The 11,073-nt window shown below is 42.4% G+C and overlaps 3 protein-coding genes across 3 annotated transcripts; 2 read left to right on the top strand and 1 right to left on the bottom strand.

Moving 5' to 3' along the window:
* Nucleotides 1–365: 365 nt before the first annotated feature.
* Nucleotides 366–746, top strand: LOC103915869 (scale keratin-like). Its single transcript, XM_009322801.1, has one exon. The coding sequence runs from the start codon at nt 366–368 to the stop codon at nt 744–746; it is 381 nt and encodes a 126-aa protein (XP_009321076.1).
* A 2,103-nt stretch (nt 747–2,849) lies between these two features.
* Nucleotides 2,850–3,359, bottom strand: LOC103915870 (scale keratin-like). The gene has a single exon (XM_009322802.1). The coding sequence runs from the start codon at nt 3,345–3,347 to the stop codon at nt 2,862–2,864; it is 486 nt and encodes a 161-aa protein (XP_009321077.1). The 5' UTR covers nt 3,348–3,359; the 3' UTR covers nt 2,850–2,861.
* Nucleotides 3,360–7,935: 4,576 nt separating this feature from the next.
* On the top strand, nt 7,936–8,382 carry LOC103915871 (scale keratin-like). Its single transcript, XM_009322803.1, has one exon. It carries the CDS (start codon nt 7,936–7,938, stop codon nt 8,380–8,382), a length of 447 nt encoding a protein of 148 aa, XP_009321078.1.
* The last annotated feature ends 2,691 nt before the right edge of the window (nt 8,383–11,073 follow it).

Raw genomic sequence — 11,073 nt, forward strand, 5'->3', positions numbered from 1 at the left:
CTGACTCATCAAATGACCTTGGACAAAGTCACTTTGTTTTCTCTGCTTTTGCTTCTCAGTTTTCAGTTTAATGTGTAGAAATATATCTAAGTTCTTCGCAGGATATTTGTGAGGGACAACACTTTCAGAGCTAGGCATAAAGTTTCCCATATGCCTTTGTATGTGTAGATATTTTTTAGAGAATTTTCGAAAATCTGCTTTTGGAAAAAAAAAGGATTATGATTGCAAAGTGGGAAATCAATTTATTTACTCAAAATCCTGTACTTGACTCATTATTTTAATGTAAACTGTTGAATTTTGAAGTCTTTGTCTTCTACTTAGTCTAATCATCAGTGTGTGTTGCAGTTTACCTCCATCCCTGCGAGATGTCTTGCTACGACCTGTGCTCCACTGCCATTGGTGGCATCAACCGCCCCCAGCCCATCGCTGACAGTGGGAATGAGCCGTGTGTCCGTCAGTGCCCTGACACCACGACTGTGATCCAGCCACCCCCAGTCGTCGTCACCTTCCCCGGCCCCTTCCTCAGCTCCTTCCCCCAGGACTCGGTTGTGGGATCCTCTGGAGCACCCGTCCTCGGGGGCTATGGGGGTTATGGCTCCCTGGGCTATGGGGGTCTGTACGGCTATGGGGGCTCCCTGGGTTACAGGGGTCTGTATGGTTATGGTAGACCCTACGGTTCTGGCTATTGCAGCCCTTATTCCTACTGGTACAACAGGTACAGCCGTGGCAGCTGCGGGCCCTGCTAAATCCTACCGAAATATCCCCTGAGTAAGGAATAACCGGCAACTGAGAGATACAATCTTGATCCACAGCTGTGATCCCAAAGGAGACGTTGTGAAGTCCTGATCACTGCCACCCCACTGCAGTGGAGCCGGGAGCACACAGCACATCCTTAACTTCTTCACCCTCTACTCATGGTCTTTTGGGCTTTTTTCCATCTTTGTGTATAACGGGTGGGATAAAACAAGTAATTTATATTCTTATAAAATGGCACTTCATTGTCCAACCGAAGAAGAACAATTATGGAAGGAATTGCCTGCACTCTGATGCATATTCTTGATATTCTACAATGCTTTTCTGTGAATGTTTATTTCTCATTAAATGATTCTACTCTGCATCAAACAAATCAACTTTTAGTTTTAATTTCTTCTGCTGTGGATATACAGCTCTCCTCTCTGTAAATGGGAAAACTCACATCCTTACATAGAATGAGGCTCAGACTTCAAGAACACAGCTGAAATGGCCCAGCTATCAGTGAAGTCAGTCACCCTTTGGTGCATTCAGTTCATACATTTGGGAGCAGAATTCCTCCCTCCCCAGCTGGCCTGGGTTACAATAATAACATGTTTAGAAAGAAACCACACTAAACCTCCATTCCCTAAATAGCCACTTGAATGTCTTTGCTGATCGTAGCAGGAGCAGAGCTGGTGGCTCAGCTGAGGCTGGATTCAGAGCAGATTATGGGGAAAAGCGTAGCAGATGAGGCCCTCAGGTGGGAGGGATGCTCCTGAGTCAGAAGGGATTTAGGGAGGTGGGGAGAGAGCAGCGAAGGGTATTGGCACGGAGCTGCTGAGAGGAAGAGGATTGGAGAAGCTGCAAAAAGGAAAAGAGCTCTTCAGAGGTGGGTAGGATGTCTAATGGACCTTTTAGATGAGGAATATCGTGGGAGAGGCTGAAAGGTAGAGCTGCTGAAAGCGGGGGTTTCTGTTGTGAGGACTTCCCATGCAGGAGGAATTGGGAAAGACAACAACAGTGTTGAGGATATGTATACAGGGTTATGACTTTTTCTACCTTTTAAGCTTTCCAGGCACCATAACTCTGTTCTATCTGTTCCAGCTGTTCTTGCTGGCATAGATGAATTAGCCCTTGGGGTAGCTGTATGGAGTAGCTGTTTTTCTGTCAAAAAACATCCAACACCTCAGATTTCATGATTATACAGAAAGATCACTACCCAAACTTCAGATCTAAAAGTTCCATTGGATGGCCCAGAAAACTTTCTTTCTTTAAGGATTTGACAGAAAATTAATTCAACTTCCTGCAGAGACTAATTCTGAGGACAGAGTTCAAGTACTTGAGTGAGAACCTGAAGTTCAAAGAGATGAATCAAAGACTTACGTGGAAGAAATTCTTACTGAAGTCTAATGTTTTTAGGAAAGAGTTTAAAATTAGTAATCTACTGTTTCATTTCTTTACTGCTACTAATCTGTAACCAGTGGAGGTACAACCAAGAAACCAAATTCTTCAAAAATGTCAAGAATCTTTATCTGAAGTATGGGGAGGGCAGGACAGTAGTTCCTTCTGTGCTGAGGGCTTCATGCTTCCTTTGTACATTTGAAATCCCTGATTTTTTGGGGCAGGACATTAATCTACATGGTTTAGACTGTTACTGATAGCTGCACAGGTTAGACTTCTCCTAAGACAAATAACAAGGATAAAAACATGAGAAAAGAACACCAGAACATGGCAACTTTGATGCAATAAACTTTTAATGATAGTGAGAAAAGGAATACATTTTCAGAGTCTCCAAGAAGTACGAAACTCTTCTCCAGTCAGGGGTATGTTCAGTATGATTGATTTTTTTTTTTTTTTTTTCTTCCTGAGTCTTAGCTGTTGATTTGAACAAACAGGAATCATGTTGGGCAACTTTGTTACCTGTTTACCCCAGGTAATACGGAAATGTGACAGGAGAAGCATTAGGGCAGAAACTGAAAGTAGAAGTTAAGAGGAGAAATTCAAAAGGGGCTGGAGGGCTACAGCTCTGGGGTCTTGGAACAGAGCAGTGGAGGTTCAGACCTCTTCAGCTGTGAAACCATCGCATCTCACTTGTTGGTTATACCTCACTTAGGATATTTCTGTAGGATTTAGCAGGGCCCGCAGCTGCCACGGCTGTACCTGTTGTACCGGTAGGAGTAAGGGCTGCAATAGCCAGAACCATAGGATCTACCATAGCCATACAGACCCCTGTAACCCAGGGAGCCCCCATAGCCGTACAGACCCCCATAGCCCAGGGAGGAGCCATAGCCCCCATAGCCATACAGACCCCCATAGCCCAGGGAGCCATAGCCCCCATAGCCATACAGACCCCCATAGCCCAGGGAGCCATAACCCCCATAGCCAAGGGAGCCCCCATAGCCCCCGAGGACGGGTGCTCCAGAGGATCCCACAACTGAATCCTGGGGGAAGGAGCTGAGGATGGGACCGGGGAAGGTAACAACGACTGGGGGTGGCTGGATCACAGTTGTGGTGTCAGGGCACTGACGGACACACGGCTCATTCCCACTGTCAGCGATGGGCTGGGGGCGGTTGATGCCACCAATGGCAGTGGAGCACAGGTTGTAGCAAGACATCTCGCAGGGATGGAGGTCAGTCTGTAAAACATAGTCGTTTATCTTAACATTAAAGAAATATCAAATATTAGGTTATGATGAAGCAGTCCAACAGGGTATCAGTAATAAATCTGGGAAGTCAACATATTTTCTACCACTATTCTTCCTAGCACTGTAATCTGGAGGCTAGTTTTGACTTTAGTATGACAAAGTCATGTACTTTTCAATTGTATCTTTGGTATCTCCAGAGTTAATTTTGATAGTACTATGTTACTATTAGTTGATGGTTGCTATTTAATAAGTTTGATCTTTCCTGTTAAAAACTCAGCAGAACTCTGCTAAATGCAGCCATATACAACCATGTATATGAACTATTCTTTATCTCCTAAAATAGTCAAAGAAGTCTTTGAAGTGCTGAAATGTTACAAGTTTGGCATTCCAAACTGCTTGATATACCCCTCTTCTGGAGCCTGTCTTTATAGTGCCTGGTAACGAATAAGGAACCAAACATTATTTTCAGCGGCAAATAATCTACAGATCGCTGGCAGTAACTGAAGAGGATTTGGTCCTAAGTTAAAATCAAGAGTTCTCGACAGCAAGTTAAGTTTAGCAAAGTTTGAGAGAAGTCTGACTTACCTAATTCACGAAGGCAAGTAAGGTGAGAGAAATGGATAGAAAGACTTAAGGCAGAGAGCTTTTATACAGCTCTGTCAGTTGCCTGGAGGACATTAGGCATCCTATGCATGAGTTCATAATTAGGTACAAACCCCAAATTGTAGGACACGTAGTTCCTCAATGTGCTGAAATTGTTTTTGCTTATTGCTTGTGCATGGCAGGCACTTCAAACCCACACATAGCGTGACATGCAAGCTCCACCGCAGACCTCTCTATTATCTCCAGGCTTTATGTGTGGAATTATTTTTTTTATTATTCCATTGCTGTCTTTAGCATTAGGGGAGGAAGTAAGCTGACTTGATTTATTTAAGAGTCCTGCATAATTAGGATGACAGGAGGACAGTCATTTCTTTTGTCTGGTTACAGGTCTTTTAGTGTAATCAACAGTATACCTGGAGACAAAATGGAATTTCTTTTAGGATCTCAGATGAAGGCTGGAGACAAATAACAAGGGTAAAAACATTTTTTTCTGCAGGCTTAGCACTTCTACGTCCAGCTACTTAATACAAGGCAAACACAATAATCAGGAACATCTTTTAATGGCTTTTGGACAGTTCTCTACTAGTTGTCTTTCAGTCCCAGGAACAGAGAAATATTTCAGCTGGCAGTCACAAGTCTATGGAAACTGATTTTTCTGAGTTATTTCGTCGAGCTTTGCTTTCCTTTATATTTTATCATGTTTTCTCCTCCTATTTGTTACGTGTTAGAGACGTACCTAGGAATATAGGACTAAGAGAAGCAAGTAAATCAGGTGATAAGACATGACTACTGAAAGGGATTCTAGCCCTGACACAAAGGAGACAGACCCCATTGTACCCTGTTGGGTTGTTGTTGTTGGCTAACAGTTCAGTTAACATAAGCAGATTTCTGTTTCTGGACCAATGTGCACTTTAATAAAAAAGAAGATTTTATTTTTAAAGTCGAAGAAAAGAAGGTCCAAAAACTGTTATAAATCATGAACTGATTACGGGAAAGACCCAAATGATCTTAAATTACCCATTTTAATGTGATAATCTCTCATAATAGTGGGGTGTATGCATCCAGGCATACTTTTTATATAATTATGACACAATATGTATAAACCAGTAATGGGTGTTCATGAGGTATTTGAAAATCCCTTGGAATGTTCTCGTAAAACTTTGAGATGGCTTTTTTCAGTATTATAAATTAGGAAGTCTCCATATGTATCTCCAGATTTGGAAAAGCTTGTAATTTAGAAATGATATGTGGTCTGAAGATAACCACGTTGATGATTATGATAACCATGATAATAATATAGTATTACAATAATGGCATAAACAAAGAAAGAAACCTCAGCAAAAGCCGGCATTTGACCTTCCCAGTGGATTCCCACCTCATAATTGCTCTCTACTGAACGATGCCATCAATGATGGGGTTAGCTGCAAGATCAGTTGTAGACCAGGACCAAGGACTCCTGAGGAGCAAGCTAGAAATTAAAGGAAACTTCAGGAAAACGTATCCTCTCAAACTTGTGGATCAAACTGGGCTGAAAGTTTTGACTATCCCTGACTGCTTATGATTTCGGATATGCACTGGGAATCTGTCCACTTTTTGATATCACTTTGATGACACTTTAGACACTTTGATGTCTAAAAAGTTGCTTTTATCTATTGGATATGCAAGTGGAATAAGAGCTGCAGAAATCCTTTAACACCTGTGAATGGTCTTTGATTTAGGCAGGAGTTCTCAGCAGTTTTGAACAGCCAAAAGGAGCCTGTTGAATGTACCTGCAGACATGCTAGAAGAGCAGAGATAAAACACAGAAGATGAGCAAAGGGGACACCAGTAAGAATTGCATATTCTGGGATGAAGCCATTGAGTTGTTAATGCTATTAGACCGTGGCTTAGTCTGTTACTCTGAAATCTTACTTCACGGCTCTCTTCTTCCTTTCAAAAAAGAAAGGCTTTTTTTCTAATACAATTAAATTTGGGGTTTCTCCTATATACCTTCCATAGAAACAGCTATCTCAGTAAACCACAAATTTTTGTATTAATTCAACGTACACTTTGATTATTTTGAGCTTTCCATCCTAAGCATTAAAAATATAAATATCTCCTTTCAGAACTAAATTCAGCTTTAAGCTGTAGTTTGAGGGTCAGATAAAACCTAAGGCTGTTTTGGACATCTGCCACTGTGTGTTTGGGAACGCTCACAATATAATTTGATTCAGAGAATATTGAGAATAGTCCATGGTTTCCAATACGAATTGTATCACATGTCAGAAATAAACCTAAGCACACAAAAAATATTGCCTGCCTTCCTGAGGATTTAAGGATAGACTATATTTTATCTTTAAGAAGAGAGAAAACTTATGTGAGGGACTTTGAAAGAAACACCTCACAGCAGGTTATTTCTGATAAATGACTGAGCATAAATGTCTGAGCATCATTGTCATGTAAGACAACAGAAGAAGGTTACCTGTGTATAAGCAGTTTACTACATGGTGCAACTCCAAAGAGAATAGAAAACTGATATTAATTTCATGAATCATGTTTTAGGATGTAAGATGCATTAATTTCACCCATTACTCTTTTAGATGAAAGAACCTTGTGTGATGTAATGTGTGTGTTATGTTACATGATAATTGAAATCAAGTAACAAACAAAAAAACAGAAAGCGAAACAATGTCATCACTTTGCGGAACTATCAATGCAAAAAATGTGCTGTGTCAACTAATTAGATCCACATTCACGAAACCAGCTTCTCATCCCTCAGGCAGTCTCAACTGTATAAAAGCTCACTCCACTCAGGGTTCTTCCAATCTCTTTTCTTCACTTGTTCTTCTCAGTGAATTGGGTAAGTCTGAATCTGCTCTTTACAACTATTGGAATAGCTCTTTGCTATACCATTTAATCTAGGATGGTCTTTTCCGTTAAGAACTAGTGGGTAAAATTTTAGGTGAAATGATAAAGCTTACAAAAATGATTATATGTGTTATGCACAGGTGTTCGCTGCATTCAGGGTTAGCATTTAATTTCAAAGCAAACTGAAAGTTTCTTGATATGGCAGAAAATTAAGTTTGTTATTAATTCACTTGGAACAACTGAAGAAATGATATGACTAGTTCATTATGCATTCCTCTTCTCTGTTTATATGGGTAACTGGAAATTATTTGAAAAAGTTTAAATCTTCATGGTTCACAGGGGAACGCTGAGCTTAGAAGCAGACCTTCCATTATCTCCAGTTTATTCTATTACAGATCACTCAACGTGCTTTTACATTAAGATAAACGGGCGTGAATACTACCAGAGATCAGGCACTAGCTTAGATAGAGCAGGACAGAGAGAGGAATTAAGAGCTGTCAAATGTTCTGTAAGAAATTTATTTAATTAAGAGAAAGAGGGGTCATGGAGGGAATTTAAGGAGCTGACAGGTGAAGCACTGGGTTTTTCATGTTAATGGGGACAAGTTGTTTGGGGTGAGATTTTTTTCAAGAGAGTTTGGAGACCAGAATCAAAACACTGTTATTAAGCTAGTTGTAAATATCTCAGTGCCTTGATTCAGTGTTTGGAAACTGGGGACAATAATCTTTGCAATTCCCTTGTAATGGTCTCATCAAACAAGTTGCTGAGCAAATTTGAATAGACAATGACTTATAATCCCCGTTCTCACAAGGCTCAGCACAAAGGAGATGAGTGGGAATGAAGAGTTAGTCATGAAATCATGCATAACAACATACTCCATTCTTGGACTCCCAGTCCTTGCTGATCCACTGACTCACCGAAGCATCTGAGCAAATAATTTTGCTGTTCTGCTTCAATTTTAATTTCTAATAGACATGGGTAAATCGGTGTACTTCAAAACACTCTTGTCTGAGGAAAAGCAATGAACTCTATAGCACATTTATGTATGTAAATAATTTCTTATACTTGGTAAAATCAACTCTTGTAGACTGACCTCCATCCCTGCGAGATGTCTTGCTACGACCTGTGCTCCACTGCCATTGGTGGCATCAACCGCCCCCAGCCCATTGCTGACAGTGGGAATGAGCCGTGTGTCCGTCAGTGCCCTGACTCCACAACTGTGATCCAGCCACCCCCAGTCGTTGTTACCTTCCCTGGCCCCATCCTCAGCTCTTTCCCCCAGGATTCAGTTGTGGGATCCTCTGGAGCACCCGTCCTCGGGGGCTATGGGGGCTCCCTTGGCTATGGAGGCTATGGCAGCTATGGCTCCCTGGGCTATGGGGGTCTGTATGGATATGGGGGCTCTTCCCTGGGCTATGGGGGTCTGCATGGATATGGGGGCTCCCTGGGTTACAGGGGCCTCTATGGCTACGGTAGATCCTATGGTTCTGGCTATTGCAGCCCTTACTCCTACCGGTACAACAGGTACAGCCGTGGCAGCTGCAGGCCCTGCTAAATCCTACCGAAATACCCCTTGACTAAGAATGACTGGCAAATGCATAATACAATCTTGATCCTCAGCTGAGCTCCTGAGTAAGGGGCAGAGCATCAAAGACTTCCACTTAATACAGTGGAGTCAGAATAGCTCCATAAATTACACTTGTCATTTCTTTCTTCATTTGTTTCATCTCTTCCCTGCCCCTGCCAGTGGCCAAATGTCTAACTCCACCATCGTTCCAGAGGACACTTGCTTCTCCCTGCAATTGCCACCTCCTGGGAGAAGCCTGAAGGAACACCACTCTTGAAGCCTGGGGTGACAGCCTGCCTGCCTCTGCTTTGTGTGTCTTTCTCCAGTGGGTGTTTTCCTGTACTTACAATAAAACAAGCCTGCATCCAACGCCTGCCTCTCCACCTTGTCTTTCAAAGCCCAGCCTGGGCTGCAGGGTTCCCTTGCCCTGCACGTGTCCCCTGCCAGCCGGGCCAGGGCAGTCTCTTAGCCCCTGCAGAGCCAGGCTGAGCTGCCTTTGGGGAGACCCCACAGCCTTGGCCACACAGAGTCCTGCTGCTAAGAAACCTATCTGCCCAGTTTTCCATTGTTACTGAGCTGAAATTATAATTTTCCCTATGCTAATTATTCTAGTTTTCAGACTTCCAGTAGTTAGTTCAATTTTTTTTTCACTAGTTAATTTAGTGCTGGAATTCCTTTTAATTTTACATCTTCCCAGATGATGTACTAGATATCATCAGACTGTGTTCAAAGACAAAGTAAAAAAACGTGGCCTGAAGTTCTGTCAAAGCATATTCTGAAAAGAAACAATAGGAGGAAGGTAAACAATGGGAGACAATTTTTAAGATAGGTATCTGATGAGCAAAGACCAAGCACTACCTCTTTTTTTTGTTAATAATTGCTGTGATAACAGTTGCCTCAGGGAAGTTTTGTCTGAGTCTGTAAGTCATCTGGGTGAAGTAAAAAGAATATGAACTAGTGCATTACAGAGGATTTACCTATTACTTCACTGAGACTCTTTCAAAGAAAAGCTCCATGCATGAATGTACAATTTCTTGATCTCAACCCTCTGTCAGTGTCATGGAACAGCAAGTCTGATTTTAACAGGTAATTTCAATGTTGACGTCCCCCACTGTAACTGGATGTGTCAGATGGCTGTGTGATATAAGTAGTCACAAGCTGAAAAGAAAATTAGTCTATGGTACTCACAAATCTTGCTTTTGTTTTAAGAAAATACTATTTTATTTTTACTGATTAACAAATACTTATTGAGAATGCTTTGACCAAAAAAAAGCCCTTCACTGAAAGGTTCTCCTCTCTGCCTGCTTCATCCTCCCTGTCCCAACACTGCCTGCCCTCGTGGCCCTGAGCTTTTTGGGAAAGGTCTGGGAAGGGACTGGTGCTTGAAAGGCTCAGCTGAGAGCCCAGCCCCTGTCCCATGGGTGCCTGGGATGTGTGAAGAGCCCAGGCAGCTGAGATGGAGAAGAAAGGCTCCTGCCTTCTGGGTGCAAGGAAACAGCGCCCTGTCCCTGCTGCTGCTCTCCATCCTCACGTGGCTTGAGGCAAGGACACTGTTGCCACAAATTCCCAGGAGCTTGTGCCGCACCAGCCCTGCATCTCCTTGGCTCAAGTACCTCTCTTGTGCTGAGCAAAGCCCTAGTTCCTCCCAGCTAGTTCAGCCCAGGGCAGTTCCTGGGACAGCTTTACAAAACATGGATGCCTGGCGTCCTCTCTGTTTCTATTCTGCTCAGCACCAGGATCCTTGCTCTCACTCACAGCCTCTGAGAGGTACTTCAGTGTAAATCATACATGATCACAGCTGAACACCTGAGCTCTGACTGCCAACTTTTCCACTGATTCTCTCAATGAGACAGTGTCAGGCAGGTACCAGCCGGCACCCAGTTAGATGTGTATTGTGTCAGACAGCAAGTGCCCAGCCCAAGATAACAAAATTGGTGAGAGCTATTAGTACCCAGCTAACATGATTACGTAGCTTCTATTTGGGCTGGATGCCTGTTCTGGGTGAGCTCATGTCTGATTACAAAATAGTACATAGAGATACCCTTTCTGTCAGTGTCTAATGTTATATGAGAGTTATAGGGATGGAGGGAGTTTACTACATTTGTTACTCAAGGATCAGTCTCAGAAAACCTCTAATTATTTCTTTGCATTAATGGCATTGGCACATAATTTGGGAGCACTCTGTTTTATGTGCTGATAACATAAAGCTGAGTGGCGTTAAACAGGAGGGAATCAGACTTTAAGACTGGAAAAACTAGATGGTTTAACTGATGGGAGTAACACTAACGGTATGATCTTCAGTAATATAGTGCAAAGCCATGCATCTGCTGACTACGGAGAAAACATCTGGTATAACACAGGCTATAATCAGAAAGAAGTGACAGAAGAGGAAAAATTCTCTGAGTAGCCCGAAATAGGTGATGGTAAGGCATAGGGAGATTGCATGCTCTTGAGTGAATCCATTGTAAATACAGAAAACCAGAGAGTCCTGGTAATATAAGCAGAACCTGTAAAAACAAGGGGAAGAGCACACCCAATTTCCCTTTTACTGCCAACGTGTCACCACTACTCCAAAAGACAGGGTGAATCCAGGAAATTTGAAAGGTGCTAATCTTAAGTTAATTAATTGCACGCATACCACACTAAGGGGTAAAATAATGTTGTGGGATGGGTCATCTT

The sequence above is a fragment of the Pygoscelis adeliae genome, unplaced genomic scaffold (assembly GCF_000699105.1).
Source record: "Pygoscelis adeliae isolate BGI_AS28 unplaced genomic scaffold, ASM69910v1 Scaffold494, whole genome shotgun sequence".
NCBI classification, from domain to species: Eukaryota; Metazoa; Chordata; class Aves; order Sphenisciformes; family Spheniscidae; genus Pygoscelis; species Pygoscelis adeliae.